Source organism: Leopardus geoffroyi, chromosome C3 (assembly GCF_018350155.1).
Source record: "Leopardus geoffroyi isolate Oge1 chromosome C3, O.geoffroyi_Oge1_pat1.0, whole genome shotgun sequence".
Lineage (NCBI taxonomy): Eukaryota > Metazoa > Chordata > Mammalia > Carnivora > Felidae > Leopardus > Leopardus geoffroyi.
Window position 1 is genome coordinate 109681309 of NC_059338.1, and position 19346 is coordinate 109700654.

Here is a 19346-nt window from a genome sequence, read left to right on the forward strand (position 1 = left end):
TCAATGGTCTCTGATTTACAATGTGGTCACAATCCAAAGTTGCCTCAGTGGGGATCAGTCTGCAAGGGGATGGCATTAGTAGAAACAGGATATTTCAAAGAGGAGCATTTGGGCTTTAAAGCTTGTTGATGACAGAGTAAGAAAAACCAAGTTCATCATTAGAGAAATTGGAGAAGCAGTTGACTTGCTGAGTATACAGAAGATAACACATATAGAGTCAGATTCACAAAACCTCTCCCACCAGAGCACAACTGGATTTCTCTATGCAGGATCTCAAAACCTGGAGAAAGTTTCTTATCCATTTTGATAACAACAGGGAAATATTCTGAGCTGAATTGTCTTCTCCACCCTAAATTTGTATGTTTAAGTCCTGTTCCCAGTCAGGCTGTGGCTGTATTTGGAGATAGGATCTTTAAAGAAGTGATTCGATTAGGATGAGGCCATTTGGGTGGGCCCTAATCCAATCTGACTGATGTCCTTTTAAGAGGAAGAGATACGGACACACAGAGGACCCAGGTATGCATATTCACAGAGGAAAGACCACATACAGAGACAGCAAGGGAGTGGCCTTCTACAAGCCAAGGAGAAAGACAAGCCTGTTGACACCTTGACTTTGGAACCTTAGCCTCCAGAACGGTGAGAAAAGAAATCTCTAATGTTAAAGCCACTCGGTCTGTGGTTTTGTTACAGAAGCCTTAGGAAACCAGTATAGGGACAGATCCAATACTTAATGTCTTGAAATGGGGGAGGTCAAGCTCCAAACATGAGCAGTTACCTGATGAACTAAAAACCTGACATTTCAATATAAAGATGGATCCTCCCACACTTGTCCCCCACTTAATTATCAACAATCCCCTCCTTACTGAGGACAATTGGTAGAGGAGAATCTAGTGGAAAAAAATATCTCTGAAGGCAGCAGTAATGCCGTGCTAAATCCCCAAGCTATGTGCCACCATAGTTCTGAGTATGGGCCTCAATATGATTTCTTTTTCTTCCAAGATTTTATTTTCATTCAAGTTAGTTAACACATAGTGTAGTATTGGTTTTAGGAGTAGAATTCAGTGGTTCATCACTTACATGTATCACCCAGGGCTCATCCCAACAAGCGGCCTCCTTAATGTCCATCACCCATTTAGCCCATCCCCCTACCCAACACCCCTCCATCGTCCCTCAGTTTGTCCTCTAGAGTCTCTTGGGGCGCCTGGGTGGCTCAGTAGGTTAAGCGTCAGACTTAGGCTCAGGTCATGATCTTGTCATGGTTCATGAGCTCAAGCCCCGCATCGGGCTCTGTGCTGACAGGTCAGAGCCTGGAGCCTGCTTCAGATTCTGTGTGTGTGTCTCTCTCTCTGCCCCTCCCCCGCTCACACCCTGTCTGTCTCTCTCTCCCTCTCTCTCTCTCTCTCTCTCTCTCTCTCTCTCTCCAAAATAAATAAACATTAAAAAAAAATAAAAAAGCACAAATTCTTTAAAAAAAGAGAGAGTCTCTTATGGTTTGCTTCCCTCTCTGTTTTTATCTTGTTTTATTTTTCTTTCCCTTCCCCTATGTTACACCTGTTTTGTTTCTTAAATTCTACATATTAGTGAAATCATATGGTATTTGTCTTTCTCTGACTTATTTCGCTTAGCATGATACACTCTAGTTCTGTTCGTGTCATTGCAAATGGCATACACCTGACGTACTATTAAATGCAACCATTCATAAGACAAAAATTTATAAAGGATATAGAAATTCAGACTTAGCTAATGTTTATCGGTTGCCCATGTAGCAGACAATATAATGATAGTAATAATATTAACAAACACAGCACTGTCCCAATGCCTTACACATATTAACTCAGCCCTCACAACAATCCTTTGAAATAGGTATTACTGTTATCCTCAATTTACAGATAAAGTCAAACAGAGACAGGTCTTAAGAGATTTATAAAATGTGGTAACAACAGTACCTACTTCATAGGGTTGTTGCAATTCTACATAAAGTATTTCAATGACTTAGTAACATTCAAAAAATGTAGATTATATTTTTATTACCCTGCATCTTTATTCAGATACCACTGAATTTGGGGGTTATAGGATACTTTAATGCCATTCATTTGTTCCACAACCATTTATTAATTACTATACAATCAGGCATTATGCTAAACCCTGGATGGTGACGACAAGCAAATACTATACATAAGACATCTTAGAAGAAAGGCAGAAAGGAGAAGCCAAGCTTTTAGCAGTGATTACTTCCAGAAAGTAAAAGTGGGGAGGAATGACTTTCAGGTTTTGACTTTATATACATCTGTACTCCGACAATTTTTTTAATATGCAAAAATTGATTTTGTAATTTAAAAATCAATCAAGGGGACAAGATTTTTTTAAAAATACACGAGTGCTTGAGATTGTGGTCAATCACTCAGCCTCAGTCAATGCACTGAAACATACCGCAAGTCTACTCTGAAAGATGAAAAGTATGATCATTGACTTCTATCCCCAAGGGTTTACAATCTGTTTAGGCAGATAAGATGCAAACAGGACCAAAGTTATCCCTAAAGACAAGGCAGTGGGTAAACACCAGAGGTAAACAAGCACAGCAGGAAATTCACCCTTAAAGATAGAGATAAATGGTCTCTGAAAAATGCTGTTTTGGGTGGAAATTAACACAGCTTTAGTGGTAGCTGATGGATTACAAATACAGGGAACTCAATACAAAAAAGGACCTTAGTTGGGAATCTACTCTCAATCACCTGAATGTGGAAATAAATTCAGTCCTGTCCAGAGTGAAATGAGCAGTTAGGGAAATGGGACTTCGACACTGGAATTTAATGTTCTACTAACTCCAAAGTGTGGAAATGCTGCCTAAAAAGTCCTGAGTCTGGCTACGAATTGAATTTTCATGCAGGTCATAGTAATACTTCTGGGATGAGTCAAAGTACTAGAACCTCAGCTTTGAAGATGCTGAAACTGAAAACAATTGCATCCATTCACCCGTAGCTGGATGTGGTGAATTTCTAGCACATCTTTAAATAAATAGTTTAGGCTTACTGCCCCCACTGTCTTACCACCTACCCCTTCTCCTGAAATCTGCCCTTTATCCCGCCCCTCTTGATCATCATCAGTGGGCTCCTGGTCATCTTTGTGTCCCTAACGCCCAGAAGAGGGCCTGGCAGAGAGTTAGGAAATATTTGCTGAGATGAATCAGTGACTCAACTCAACGGCTTTTCCCCTAAGTTCTGTTCCCTTTGGCCTCGCTGGAGCATGACATTAATATTGCCGTGGCCTAGAAATTCTCTTTCTCATCTTATCCCATGACTTTTGATTTTCTTACCCACCTCTCCCACTCCCACCCCTGCCCCCAACCTTAGGCTGTTCCTTCAGGGATATTTTTCCTGCCCCACTTGTCCTCCCTGCTCCCTATGTGTGGCTCAGGCCAGCAAAGTTCAGGCCTTCACTCTCTCCTCACTCCATACTTCATGACGGCCAGGAAATGATGATGATGATGATATATGCTATCATAGTAATAACTGTCTCGCATGTATGAGAGACTTTACTCGCTACCTTATTTAATCCCGCAAAACACTATGATGTAGGTATTATTACTCTACGATATGGGTGAGAAAACCGAGGCTCAGAAATGCAATGACCCATGCCCAGCCAGCAGCAGAACTGGGGTTTGAGCCCAGTAAGACCTGGGCTCACAACACACAACACACACACACAAATAAATGTTTAAAGTAAAAAATAAGTAGAAATTAAAATTCAGAAAGAAATGGACTGAGCTGCTTCCCGGCTACATCGATGGCTCTACCCATCTCTCTTCACACGGTGCTCCTTTCTCCTCCCTCTTGACACATCCTTGTCGGGGTCCCACCACAACTTCATACTCACCTGGTCTAAAACTACTCATTCTCTTTCAGAGTCATGGAAGCCCAAACTCAAGTGAAAGCACTTTTGACTTTTCCTCCTCCCCTTTATTTACAGCCTCTCTTCATCTCTACTCCTTCCCTCTCCATTTCTTCAGTCACCACTCAAACTCCGGCTCTTGTCACCTCTCCCCTGAAGGCTGCCAGAGTCTCCTAACTGGTCTTTCCATCCCTCACCATCTTCCTTCTGGAATCTATCCTGCAGTGCACCACAAGGAGATTAAGTTTCCTAAAATGAGGCTTTGCATTTGCCATTCCCCATTAGAAACCTGTCAGTGTCTCCTTTCCAGAGATGAAGCCCAGACTCTTCAGCCTGATTTTCAAAGCCCTGAACACTATGGTTCCACCTGGTATCTCCGTCTTCTACTTCACACCTGTAGGAATTCTCTGCTTCAGCAGAGCTGGAGCTGGTCTCTTCCATTGTTTAAGTCAGACTGGTTTTAACCAGGGTGATCCTATCATTTATCACCCAAAATAGAACCCCTTTGAAAGTGAAAGGGAGGGCTATTGAGAATTGAGCCAACAAGGCATAAACTGGGATCGTCCTGGATTAACTGGGATTTATGGTCCCCATATTCTTAAACGTTCCCATCTACATTCCGGGCCACCCAAACTAGCAGCTGATGGAATGCTTCCATAGTCCTTACCAGCCTTTGCTTCTCTAAATTTCCTGTCTAAGTCTGACACCCGGGGTCTTCATCTTTGACAAGCCCCTTCAGACTGATGTCTTCAGGTCAGGTTGCTTGTTAAGCTTTCAGTGTGGCATTCCTGTGACAGTCTCCCCCTCCTCCACCAGCTCCTAGGAGCAAGGCCTGCCCCTCCCAATGACCACTGCTGTCCCCACACCATTACTGCCCTCAATATCTCCCCTTGCCCTGGGCACTTGTCCAATGGCTACCCTTCCTGCATTGCCCAGATGTTCCCCCACGCTAGCCGTCATAACGACCCTCTTCTCTGACCTTCTGTAGCCTCTATTACCGTCACCACTTGTTATGGCATAAACCCATCAGAAGCACTTGACCTTCTGAAAATTTGTAACATATCCCTAACCAAGGAAACTGGCAACAATGGCCCACCAGCACGTAATCATCTCACTCCCAGCCCCCAACAGGTGCTTGGTTGGGGAGGAGGATGACAGGAATATCTGGTGGATGACGCCTGGGTCACACACAGTCTCTCCCCATTTTCCCATTCTTCTGCCTTGATGCCCCCCCAAGGAAAGGCATTCTACATACACTCAGCAGCAGAGAAATGCCCATCTCTGATAAACACAGTCCACAACAGCTCCCTGGCAACCATAGCATCTACTCTCATGATTGTTGCTCTTCAGCAAATGTCAAACCCCCAAAGTTACAGCAAAACCCTTAGAGACACAAAGGTCCTCTAATACACAGGGATGATTAGGCAATTATTTGGCAATACTCAGAAAACTGGGTTCCTCACCACCCTCCAGTTTCCCAAGGGCCAGGGCAGGCCTCCTGCCCCAGGCAATGGCCCCTACTGCCCGCCCCCCCCGCCGCCTCCACCCCGTCACTCACACATGTTCTGGGCCTTCCCTGCTCCTTCCCTCACCCAATTAAGCAGTCACCCTCACCCCTTTTCCTGAAGCTTATCCCCTGGCCTTATTCCCAATGGCCTGATTTCCTTCTGACCCAATAGCACCCAAAGTTCTACCCATTTAACAACTGGTGAGGGAAAAAATATAGGTTAAACAAAATAAATAGTATGACTTCATTTTGTTAAACATTAACAAAATGTTTTGAATTAGATATTTCTATGGGGAAAAGTCCAGCAGATAATACAACAAATGATTAATAGGGATTTTCTCATGTGTTTAATCCTCATCTTCAACGAAAGTATGTTGCTTGTAGAGTACAAATGAATGAAGCAAAAATAGTAAGAGTTGGTGTTTACATGTCGGCTTCTTTGTTGCCCGTGCTAGTGGATGTGGTGCCTTGCCACCTATTGCTGTCACCACCAGCAGATTAAGAAAAAAATAAACAGGGGCGCCTGGGTGGCTCAGTCGGTTGAGCGTCCGACTTTGGCTCAGGTCACGATCTTTCGGTCTATGAGTTCGAGCCCCGCATCAGGCTCTGTGCTGACAGCTCGGAGCCCAAAGCCTGCTTCGGATTCTGTGTCTCCCTCTCTCTCTGTCCCTCCCTTGCTCGTGCTCTGTCTCTCTCTCTGTCAAAAATAAATAAACATTTAAAAAAAAATGAAAAGAAAAAAGAAAAAAATAAACAGAACCGCTCTGGAGACCAATTCCATTTGTGACGAGTGGAATTTTCATTCCCATCAGTGTGTACAAACAAGCAAGCAAACCCATTCTATCCTCACCTGCGAAGAACAGGACACCCATGCTTTTGCTTTGTTGCTTTTTCCTTCCACATCCTTAGCTAAGTATCAAAGCGTGCTGGAAAATGTCAATTCTATGTGCAAAATAATAATCATTCACTATGGGAAGGAAGACATACAAGGTCCCTGAAAACCATGGGGTGTGGGAAGAAGAGAAAACGCAGGATTTAGAGTCAGAAAAATGCAGGTTCCAGGTCTGGTGTGAGTCGAGCCCTTTCCCTTCCTTTGCCTCCAGATTTTTTGCCTCCTAAGTACTGAGTTCAGTTAATGGAACACCTACTGTTTGCCGGGCATTGTTTGTTGGAGGAAGGACGAAAGAGACCATGCAAGTTTCAGGTGTTTTGCAGACCCACTGGTCGGGGGCGTGAGGGATGTGCTGGCCCGCTCTCCAGGTGCTGAGGAGAACCATCACCCTTCACTGAAGAAATCAGATGCCACCCCACCTTTCCTACCTCCCACCAGGTCATACAATGTGGAGTTGCTCAAGTGGGAAGTCACTCACCCGATGGCAAGTTGGTGCCTGAAATTCTAAGCACTGCTCCTGAAACTTCTTCCCTGGGGTCCGCATTTGAGGCCACTGTTCCTTGCCTCTGACAATGGTGTCTTCCTGCATACAGCTGGGCTTTACACCTGGCGGCCACTTGGGACTGTCACCGAACTGCAGATCTATACTTAGGAGGAAGGCTGCCTACGTCCCTGAGGGGCCACTCAGCAAGCTCGCCCACCAGCAAGTGAGTGTGCAACACATGAGCTGTCCTGAAGTCAGGCCATCCCAAACAGCCTCCGCATTGGCTGAAGACCAGCCCAGTCCTTTTCAAGCGATGTAGTATATAAAGGGACAATTCTATTTACGTAGATTACCATAAATATGCCTTTTGCTGAGGACCCAGTAGGAGAAAATGCCAGCTGCAGCCCTAAATGAAGTCTTCAGAGTTCGCATTCTGACCAAAACTGGGCCAGACACCTGAGCACTTTGTTGAAACTCAAAAGAGAGCAGCTGGGTCCCTGGGGGGCTCCCCTTCCCTCCTCACGGTGCTCAACTTGCCCTTCCTCATGGAACGAGGCAGACGAATACTCACCCACGCATCTCTTCCCGTCCTCGGCCAGCATGAAGCCGCTGTAACACTGGCAGACAAAGGAGCCCAGCACATTCACGCAGAGCTGTTCACAGCCGTGGTCCTCTGCCGCACAGAGATCCTGGACTGGGGCAAAGTCACACTGTCAGAAGACACCTCCGTGACCCTCCGCCCTCCGCGCGTGGCCAGACAACAAGCACTTGCTAAAATAACCTTCGGAATAACCTTTAACGTATTGAATAACTGTAATCCTACCATCCAGAGGCAACCACGATTAACATTTCGGTGGATTTTTATGTGTAAATAAAAACAGATCTTTCAAAGTTGGAATCATTCACTTCTATTAAATGCATTGAATAATTTCGAATTAACATCAGGTTTGTCTTTTCCTCATGTTCGTGAAAGTGCTCTGAAGCATTCCGATGGTTCCCGAGAACTAGAAGTTATCATGAGCAGGCATCTGTACCGGTCAGCACCAAGTACCACTCCTGTTCTTCGAGAACGAAAATGCTTTGTAATCACAGTCTCACTGGTTTACAGGAGATAATCTGCGCTGTCTTTGACATTTTGCAGATGGGGAAGCTGAGAGAGAGCACAGTGGGAAGACCTGTCATTCCACCCAAAAAATGGCAGGTCCCAATTCTACATCTGTCTTTTTGGACGTACTTCTCCTCATTCCATTTGTCTACCAGAACAATCTTTGGAAATCCTCCTTGAGCTTTATTTATTCACGCCAGCAACACACGAGGAAAAGGCGAAGCCAAAGGAGGTTAGGTAGAGGTAACAAAGATTACTAGGGATAAATGGATGTATGGTTATTAGTGAGCCTACGTCGGTCAAGTATTTATTATGCGTCCACAAAGTGCTGAGCCCTGGGGTTTCACACAAATGCAATGTAAGAATGCACTCACAGGAATGCATTTGCTGCAGTGAAACTAAAAGTATATCAGAGGATGAAAAGGTTCAAGGCATTTTCAATCCATCGCTGACTCAGTCTCTCCTTTGCACAAATAGGCTGACCCGATAAACATTACTTCTCAGCTAGGAGAATGCCTTGGTTTCTTAACTAGCTCTTCCAGTGACTTTACCATTAAAGCTGAAGAAAATCAAAGAGCATTAAAGAAATTGAATATATTAAAAAGAGTTTTCTCTGGTTAAAAGTTATCACTATGAAAGCTACAATAAAAACTCAATTAACTAGAAAGCCTGATTGATCCCTGAATCAATCCAATGGCTACACTTCAATGTAATCACCTGTGTCACTGAGTTGTATTATTTATTATGCTTTTAGATAAATATATAAAATTGATAAAAAGATAAAAGCTGATTGATTCATCACCTCTATTAAACGCATTAAGTAATTTTTTAAAATAAAATCTGCTTCTTAACATTAAAAAAAAAGGCTTATGCCTAATATTCCACAAATAAGGACTCGGGCTTTCAAGTGCTAAAAAGAAGTATTTTCGGGGCGCCTGGGTGGTGCAGTCGGTTAAGCGTCTGACTTCAGCCAGGTCACGATCTCACGGTCCGTGAGTTCGAGCCCCGCGTCGGGCTCTGGGCTGATGGCTCTGAGCCTGGAGCCTGTTTCCGATTCTGTGTCTTCCTCTCTCTCTGCCCCTCCCCCGTTCATACTCTGTCTCTCTCTGTCCCCAAAATAAATAAACGTTGAAAAAAAAATTAAAAAAAAAAAAAGAAGTATTTTCATTCTCAAATCAATAAAGTAGATGAAGAAAATTATAGATGCAAATTCTTCTATTACCAGTATATTTTACCTTAGATTTCCAATTGGGAACTCCAATCGAGAGTTCCATTGGATTTAGATAGAAGAAAAACACCAATAACCAGAAAAAACTTCAGCTCATGTAAAAATCATAGTGAATCATTAAAGAATGATAAAACCTACAGTTAAGTTACAAGCCTAAGCTAGAGACCTAAGAAAAATCTGAATCACCCGATACTCTTCATTTATCAATAAATGAAGCACCTACAGTGTCCCAGGCCCTGGGGATACAGTGGTGAACCAAACAGAGGAAGGAGTTCCTGCTGTCACCCAGCTTGTATTCTAAGGGTAACATGAAGCTCTGGGAAGAGCATTTCTGACTGAAAGAACGGCAAATGCAAAGGTCCTGAGGTAGAATAAACTAGCCCCATCGTCAAGGGTAGACTGGAAAAGGCTGGCAGGTATAGGCGAGAGAATGGAAAACGGGAAAGGTACTATGGGCCGAGGGAGCAGTATGAGTGAATGTGCAGAAATGAGGAAAGTAGGACAGTTCTGGTAGCTAAATCCCATGCTGAGAATTCCAAGGGAAGTAGCAGGAGGGGGGATCAGAAGGACAACTGACACCAGATGGCAGAGGGCTGGAAGGTAGGCTGAGAAGTCCAAGCCGATTAAGCAGGTGATGGGTACCAGTCAGGGTAAAATCCATCAAAAGAGAGAGAGGGCAATGCCACCTGGGTTGTCCTTTAGAAGGAGGGATCTGGCAGCTTCTTCGGCTCTGGGAAACTTAGAGGACTTCTAGCTGTTAAATAAAATCACTGCTTTGTTTGGGAACAGCAGTAGGTTTTTTTGTTTGCTTATTTGTTTGTTTTTTAATTCCATGCCGAAATAGCTCTGGTCTGTCTGCACACGGATGGAAAAATTAACCTCCTGATATGAGGACCTTCGCTTGTTCTTCAGGGCCAGAGTTTTCCGCCTCCCCTATAGGCTGTCAGTGCAGACCTGCACTCTTCCCCTTGGCATGTATCACAATGTTAATTGCGTAGGCATTTATTTATTTATTTTTTATTTTTATAAAAATTTTTTTAACGTTTATTTATTTTTGAGACAGAGAGAGACAGAGCATGAACGGGGGAGGGTCAGAGAGAGAGGGAGACACAGAATCTGAAACAGGCTCCAGGCTCTGAGCAGTCAGCACAGAGCCCGACGCGGGGCTTGAACTCACAGACCGCGAGATCATGACCTGAGCCGAAGTCGGACGCTTAACCGACTGAGCCACCCAGGTGCCCCAATTGCGTAGGCATTTAAGTAGCCGTGTATTTACTGTTGCCCTTGCTACACTCTAAGCTCCCTAGTGGGGATGAGACAGTGCCTGCACAAAAGCCTCATGACTGGAAAATGTCACCCCAACACACTGGAACAACCTACCCCCCAAATCCCAAGTCCCTCTCTAAAGTGAGGGGGCATGAGCTTCTTCACCTGGGTCTCCCTTCTCTGCTCTAGCTGCTGCTTTGCCTCCTTTGGTATCTAGCAGGAACCCCACCTAATAGCGGTTACAAAGGAATAGTGGGAGTACAGGTGATTTTTAGGCTCTTATAATGATCTGCTTTCAAGTTTTCTAACAAGAGTTTCTAACAGGAGCTTTTATAATAATGAAAAGAAAAAACCCCAACATGCTACAAAAGAACCCCTCTGAAAGCAGCATTTTGAAAGCAAGGAACCAGGAGCTTGAAGCAACCATCTTTTTTTCCAAAAGACCTCTCCCCAGAGGGTAGGTAGAGAGGCAATGCATATTTCTTTTGGGACAGGGCTGGGACACCCAAGAACGGCCTGTGAATAACTGCAAGATCCAGTCTACAGGAGCGGCAGCGTCCGACCTTGGCTACCCATCAGAACCACCTGGGGACCTTTAGAAAACCCTGATGCCCAGGGCACCCCGCTCCTTAAGCCAGACTGGCCAGGGTGGAATGCAGGCAGCAGGGTTCACGAAAGCTCCCCAAATAACTGCAGCGTGCAGCCGGGTTGAGTGTCATCGAACTGGATACAAAGTCCCTTACAATCATCCGAGTGGAAGGTGCCCAGACCCAGGGGCCAGTCTCCCCCCTTTATTAACGGAGACTGTGAGGCTGAGTTTCCTCTTTTAAACCAATCTCAGGATTACCGCTGTCCTTGGTTCCCTCTCCAAAGTGGCTGACAGAATCGCAGACACTACGTGAGGGCACGGAGTGTGGTAGGAACAGGAGGCTTATCACTCACATTCCAGAAGTCCGGCCCCACAAAGAGCAAGCTTGCCAGTTGGCTTCGTGTGTATTGTACTTTCATAATGTTTTTATAATGTTGGGATTTATGGCCACTGGTGATCTGCACCGTCCCCAGGGAAATCTTTGAGGGATTAACTTAATTCAACAAAGACAAAGGAATACATGCAGACTAGGCTCTGACAAAACAACATTGTTTTTCTGGCAGTGGTCACTTCCATTTGAAACAAACACAGATATTTTTGAATGACTCCTGATGCTTTTGAAAAACAGTGCTTCTTTTTCTCACAGCCGGAGGGTTTCACTGAAGGGTAATAAAACCATGAGGGATGGGAGAAGCACTGAATTCAGAGTTCCCATGATCCTTCCAAGCCTTCTCTACCTGGCGACCCTCATCATGGCTCATGACTTCAGTCAAATGTCGCCTCCTCTAAGAAGCCTTCTCCAGGTTGGCTGGGCTTAAAGGCTCCTTCCTCTGGGAGCCACTCCAGCGCTTACGCATTTATCCAATGGTATTGGAAGGACCTGATCACGTCTGCCTGCCCCGCTGGAATGTGAGCTGATCTGACTCACTGATTTCCCAGAGCCTTGCCCACTGTCCTAGCGCGTGTGCTTGGTGCTCCGTAAGTGTTCATCTGCTGAAAGAAGAGTGACAAGGGCCCACACTCCCTGCCTCCCAACAGGGATGCTCCTAGAGTCCTAAAAATACTCTCTTCCATCAGAAACGGGATCCTGGCAGGATGAGTATCATGGGAACAAAATTCCTCCTGAGCCTCTACCTCTCCCTGTCCTCAGACAGAGGTGTTCCCATACCAGAAGGGGGCCCAGAGTGCAGTGACATCTGGGAGCCGGCCCCCAGCTGCAGATGCCAGTGTGGTCACGACAGCTAAGGAACTGGCGGCCTTGTTATCTGCTGCATCCCTGTACCTAGCACGGTGCCTGGCTCGGTAAAGACTTACGAATGAGAGAATGAACCCATGTCCGTGCTACATAAGCATGGGGTTGTCAGGTATTTCTCCCTCATCAATCTTACCTCGGCTGAAAACTCTGAGAGGGACAGGATTAGCCTGGGAGTTCCTCCGGATGCCTGTATAATACCATGCATTTCACACAGCAGGTGCATAGTGGACATCTGTTGATTGGACTTGACCGCCACCAGCCTGGAGTACTCAGGTGGCTCTTATTTGACTGCTCCCCATTAGAGGTCAAGTTCTCCCTCATGATCTCCACAACCACAATTTAACACTCCACTTACAATGATTACTGAATCCTATTTTCCCTACCGTCTGAGGGCAGGGCTTACTTTGCTCAGCCCTCCAGCTCAAATATCTAGCACGGTGTCTGGCAGATGGTCAATTTTTAAAAATATATTTGAGGGGCACCTGGGTGGCTCAGTTGGTTGAGCGTCAGACTTCAGCTCAGGTCACGATCTCACTGTTCATGGGTTCGAACCCTGCACTGGGCTGTGCTGACAGCTCAGAGCCTGGAGCCTGCTTTGGATTCCGTGTCTCCCTCTCTCTCTGCCTCTCCCCTGTTAAAGATCTGTCTCTCTCTCAAAAATAAATAAACATTAAAAAAATTTTTTAAATAAATACAAACTAAAAAAATATCTGGATGATTGCATTGATTCATCCATTTGTCAAACTGTTCAAAGTATTGGGAAAATAACAGTGAATGAAAGAGGTAAAAAATCTATCAGTTGATCTCTGTGCCCACGGAGCCAATATTCAAATGGGGAGCCAGTGGTGTGTAGGGGGCCAGCTCCCACTAGCCCCCATGACAGATAGTGCCAACCTCTCCCCTACTCTGTAGTCAGCAAGGCCAGGCAGGTGGCTTGAAATCGGCCACGGTGTCAGTATTTACACCACAGGAGTCAGTGAACATTAGAAACCAGAGCATTTTCCCCCTGCAGATCTGGTTGTTAAACATCTGCCAGCACACCACTGATAGGGGCCAGACATAAAATAAACAGGTAAAACCGTATGTTAGATCTCTTAAGTGCTGCCAAACAAAATTAGCAGGAAAAGGGAGTAGGGCATGTGGAAAGAAGGGAACTTCTGTTTTATATTGTGTGGCCAGAAGGTGGTCTCACTGAGAATTTTGCCTACATCACAACTGCAATATAGTGTCACTTTATGGGTGCCTGTGAAAATTCCACACCCAGACATAGATTCAGATTTCTTTTTTTTTTTTTTAATTTTTTTTTTCAACGTTTATTTATTTTTGGGACAGAGAGAGACAGAGCATGAACGGGGGAGGGGCAGAGAGAGAGGGAGACGCAGAATCCGAAACAGGCTCCAGGCTCTGAGCCATCAGCCCAGAGCCCGACGCGGAGCTTGAACTCACGGACAGCGAGATCGTGACCTGGCTGAAGTCGGACGCTTAACCGACTGCGCCACCCAGGCGCCCCAGATTCAGATTTCTTTAAATAATGTCAACGTATCTTTGATTAAGCTGTGGTTTGTGAACTCTCTGCTGAATTGATCTGATACGGCAAAGTAGACAATTGTGAATTTTATAACAAAAGATCTCACCAAACGCAAGCAATGCCTTACCAGAGGGAGATCATTAGCACAGGGCTGACAGAATTTACTTGCTTCTTTTAGTTCCTTGTGAATTACAGGGAGCGATGCTAACTTCAGCTGCTCAGTCTTCCCAGGTGAGATAAATCACTGAGGGTTTGATAAGTAAGAGCCCCACAGTTGTGCTCAAATCCAACCCTAGTGTTTGCGCCGAGGCACGCACGCACTCTAGATTTAAGTGCCTTCCTTAGTTTGTGCTCTCGAAACCCTGGCGCTGTGCCTTGGCTGGAGAACTTGGAAAACCTCCCATCTGGTTACACTGGACGAGAAGCACGGGACAAAGACTGTGGCTGCTGTGGCTGACATCATGCCAGGCGAAATCAAAGGGTTTTTACTGGCTTTTCAGAGTTTGAGACAAGCCACACTGCATGCTGTTCACACCAACGACAGTTTAAGCTAGTTTGGAGCTAAAGCAAAATGAACACCTTTAAAGACACGTTCCACTTTTCAAACAGCTCCTGCTGTTATTTAGCCTGAGATGTAGAAATCAGAAGTTATCTTTCGCAGCAAGAGAGAAGAGAAATGTATTATTAGGGCTGTTACTTCACTCAAGTGGGAAACAATGGGGTTCTGCCTGCACCAATCTGAAGCCCTTCCAGAGTTAAGACTCCACAAACCGAAGCCTGTGTTTCAAGGACCATCCCCCTTCTTTCATGGTGCCTGAAAGCACTAATCTTATTTTGACAGCTGCAGTTCGGATTTTAAGACTTTCAACAGTCCATGTGAGTCATCAGCCTTGTGCTTCTACGCTGGAAGAAACAAAACAAACCCAATGTCACTGAGAAAAACAAACCTGTCCTTTTGGGCAAACCCCAGCTGTGCCTCGAATCCATCTCTCCCCAAGAGCTGAATTAGTTTTCAATCAGTCCTCCTATTCACTCACAGAATTTTCATTCTCTTAAAGGGATATCCCCCCAAATAAAGCCTTAACACGTAAGTAAATCTGACCGAATGAGGTTGATCAAAATAAATAAACATGCACAAGTAATGCCCTATTCTTATAGAGCACTTTGCAATTTCCAAACGGCTGTCACATCATCACGTTCTTAATATAAATTCCTTACTGAGTGGAGCCTCTCAGGGAGAGATTTAGTTCAAAGTGCGTAGGTCAGTGGTTTTTAAACTTGAGTTTACATCAGAATTTCCCGAAGGGCTTGTTAAAAAAAAAAAAAAAAAAGGAATGTGTGTTTTAAGTTTATTTATTTATTTTGAGAGAGAGAGAGAATCCCAAGCAGGATCTGCACTGTCAGCAGGGAGCCCAATGCGGGGCTCAAACCCACGAACCATGAGATCGTGACCTGAGCCGAAATCAAGAGTCGGACGATGAATGGACTGAGCCACCTAGGTGCCCCCGAAACACACATTCCTAGGTCCCACCCCAGAATCCCTGATTTGGTAGCACTAGGGTCAGGCCTGGGAGTTTGCATTTCTAACCAGTTTCCCTGCAAAGCTGAGCTGCTGTCTGGGGGGCCACTCTGAGAACCACTTTTCTAGGTGCTTGTGAAAAGAGGAAAGCAGAAAAGCAGCTCTATGAGCTTCAAACTCGCTTTCCCCTGATGTGTGGTCATCCTTTCCCAATGGCCGGCTCTCTGCTCACATGCAGTTAACTCAATTCTCCCATGAGAACGCTACTCACCCCAGATTCCTTTCTTTTCTTCTTCTTCTTTGTTTTTTTAACCCTGTAGCCTGGCCCAGCCAGAGGGTGAGCAGACTGCACGGAACCCTCTCCGAGTTCCGGGGCCCAGCAGCCAGGGTGGAGAGGAAGCTCCGTGACCGCACTCCCTCTGCTCAGCAGTCCTCCTCTTCTGCTCAGGGCGGTCCTAGCAGAGCCTGGGGCCAGGCAGGCCATTTGTTCAGAAGCTGCGGGCTGGCTGTTTGTGGGCGCAGCCTGCTTGCTCCTCCACTCTGGCTCCTTGCTCTCCTTGTGGGCTGCCCCGAAGCTCAGACCCTGACCTTCCCTTTCCACGCTCTCTCTCTCTCTCTCCCTCCAAGATTTTATCCATTCTCAGGGTCAGTTGCTACCACCAAGCACATCCAGCCAGGGCTTTTTCCTTGAACTCTAACCCCTCTCTCCAGCTGCATCCAACCACTTGTGTGGGCTCCTTCCCAGATTCACTAGTTTTCCCTCAAGGCCAGGTTTCTTCTCTGAAGTGATCTGTCATTCTAAATCATGCGACCGTCCCACACCCCTTATCCCCTCGCTATGTCATAAACTCCTCCCTGGTGTGGGAATTATTGCTATGGTCTCCTAATTAATTCTGTGGGCATAAGGAAGCGTGCACTGAACTGACCGAGCTGATTAGAATTGTAAACTGATGGCATCTTTCACCTTCTGCTCCACACGTGTGGAGCACAAGGGAAAGCAAGATCTGAGTGTTTCTTGGGTCTCAGACATATAAGAGAAACACTCATTTTCTTCCCACCACCGTGTAAGAGTGCCTGGCCCCTAGAAGGAACCAAAAAGTATTGGATGAATAAATGAATGAGTGAATGGACATAGGGTGGGTGGATGGATGGATGGGTAGATGGTACTTCCCCACCCACTCGGTACCTAATTTGAATCCCACGCATATATTACTGCTAGACTCAATTTACTACAAGGTAGTTTTACCCATGACACCCTGTGCTCAGTGCCCCTACCCACCAAAGACCGCTGTTGGGAATCGAATTGCTCCATAATTGGTTCCAGCTTACATTCCTTCCCTCATTCGCCACCAATGCCCCAAACAAACCCTTCCAGACAGGCCGTCTGGTCTAGTTAGAACCCTCAAAGACAACAAGCCCTGCATTGTTAGAAAAACCCCCTCCTCCACAACGCCTCCCCTGATTGTTCCATGATTCTCTCTCCAATCTCTTATCTTGCAGGCTTTGTCTCAGCACCACTCACCTTCCAAAACCACCTTGTTCTGACTTTCTCTCTCTATATATATTAGCTTCACTGAATCATAAATGACATACAATAAACTGCATAAATTTAGAGTATGCAATTTGATAAATTTGACATGTCAACATATCATCATCATAATCAAGATAATGAACATATCCATTACCCCCAGATCCCCAAAGTTTCCTCATGCCCCTTGGTAATCCCTCTACTTGCTCCCTGCCCCCCTGCCCCTGGTCCCAGGCAAGCACTAATCTACTCTCTGTCACATAGATTAGTTGCCATTTTCTAAAATTTTCTATAAATGGAATCATACAGTGTGTATTCTTTTTTTGTTTGGTTTATTTCATGCAACATGGTTATTTTGAAATTCATCTAGCTTGCTGCATGTGTCAATAGTCACTCTGTTCATTGCCTAGTCGCATTACATTGTATGCATATATCACAATTTGTTATCCATTCACCTACTGATGGACATTTGGGTTGTTTCCAGTTTGGGACTCTTACAAATAAAGCTGCTGTGACCATTTGTGTTCAAATCTTTGTTGAGACATAAACTTTAATTTATTCTCAGTAAATACCTAAGAATTGAATGCCTGGGTCATATTGTAGGTACATATTTAGCTTTGTAGAAAACTGTTAAACTGTTTTCCAAAGCGGATGAACCATTTTACATTCCTGCCAGGAACAATGACGGTTCCTGTTGCCAACTTCGCCAACACGTACTTTAGGGTCAATATTTCAAAATTTATCCAGTCTAGTGGAAGCGTGGTGGCGTGTCACTGTGGGTTTAATTTGCATTTCTCTAATGACTGATAATGTTGAATATGTCTTCACAGGCTTCTTTGCCATCCATCTATCTTCTCTGGCTTAGTGTCTGTTCAAATCTTTTGCCCATTTTGACTGGGTTATTTCCCTAATATTGAGTTCTAAGACTTCTTTATATATTCTAAGGTCTTTTGTTGGATATACATTTTGCAAATATTTTATCTCAGTCTATGGTTCGTTCACCTTTTCATTTTGGTAGTAGCGTATTTTGAAAAGTAAATGTTTTGATTTTGATGAAGTGCAACTTATTGAGTTTTTTTGTGTTATATCCTATTTAAAAGATCCTTGCCAAACCCTGGGTCATCAGAAAACTTTTTCCTACATTTTCATGTAGACATTTAATTGCTTCCCTTCTTACATTTAGATTTAAAATAAATTTTGAATTAATTTTTATATATGATGTGAGGTAAGGGATGAGGTCCATTTTTTCACACGTGACAATCCAATTGTTATAGCACTATTTGTTGATGACATTATTCTTTCCTCATGAATTGCTTTGGCACTTTTATCAAAAATCATTTCACCATATGTGTATGGGTCTATTCCTGAACTATATTCTGGTCCATTGATGTCACCTATACATACTGTTGTGTTTATTATTACTTTATAATTAGTCTTGAAATCAGGTAATTTAAGCCCCCAACTTTATTTTTTTTTAGAGTTTTCATTGATCCCATTATTTGCAGATTCCATATTTGCTAATTAATATACTTTCTAAAATTTACTTGTAACACAAATCAATATTTGCAGCATTTTCATGACCATTGATGTATGTGCACAGAATGGTAAAAATTCTAGCTACTTGATGCATATGTTCCCAGTTAAGGTCAAAAAAGGCAATGCTCTGCCTTCTTGTTTTAGCTCTCATACTACACACAAGCTTTCTTTTTGTGTTCTATTTAGTGCCATGTTTTTTGCCTTTTGTGCTTGTTGTTGGTGATTTCACTGTTTAAAAATGGCCCTCAGGTATAGTGCTGAAATGCTGTCCAGTGTTCCTAAATGCAAGAAAGCTGTGATATGCCTTGCGAAGAAAACATGTATATTAGATGATCTCCATTAAGGCATGAGTAATAGTGCTGTCAGCTGTGAGTTCAATGTTAACCAATCAGTAATATATACTCAATAAGGAGTCTTCAAAAGAGGCACACAGGGGCGCCTGGGTGGCTCAGTGGGTTAAGCATCGAACTTCAGCTCAGGTCATGATCTTGAGGTTCTTGAGGTCTGACCCCACATCAGGCTGACTGCTGTCACCACAGAGCCTGCTTCAGATCCTTTGTCCCTTCTCTCTCTGCCCCTCCCCCACTTGTTCTCTCTCTCTCTCTCTCTCTCTCTCTCACACACACACACACACACAAATAAAACATTTCCAAAAATAATAAAATAAATAGAGGCACACACAAAACAAGGTTATGTATTCACTGATGAAATGCTGTGACCAGGAGCTCACAAGAACCTAACCCTGTATTTCTTCTAGGAACAATGATCTAGTAATCATTAGTTCAATGTTCACAGAGACTTATAAAACATAATAATGAATAGTAAGAATAGACTGTATTTGACTATGATAGTTCTTTTGCATGTTCATATATATATATATATATATATGAGATTCATATATATATATATATGAATCAGATAGTCAGTTTCCACCTTAAAAAGTCTGCTAGGATTTTGATAAGGATTGCTTTGAATCTATAGATCAATTTGGAAAGAATTGACATCTGAGCCATATTAAGTC

At 44.2% G+C, this 19346-nt stretch overlaps 1 protein-coding gene across 7 annotated transcripts in view; it reads right to left on the reverse strand.

Moving 5' to 3' along the window:
* Positions 1–19346, reverse strand: part of MATN2 (matrilin 2) — a 136366-nt gene that overhangs the window by 53857 nt on the left and 63163 nt on the right. For 6 of the 7 annotated variants that reach the window (XM_045454117.1, XM_045454114.1, XM_045454111.1 and 3 more), the window contains exon 5: positions 7343–7465. The exons of the other annotated variant lie outside the window; for it this stretch is intronic. In XM_045454117.1, coding sequence (XP_045310073.1) covers positions 7343–7465 — 123 coding nt within the window. The remainder of the gene's footprint in view (positions 1–7342; positions 7466–19346) is intronic. 7 annotated transcript variants of the gene reach the window in all.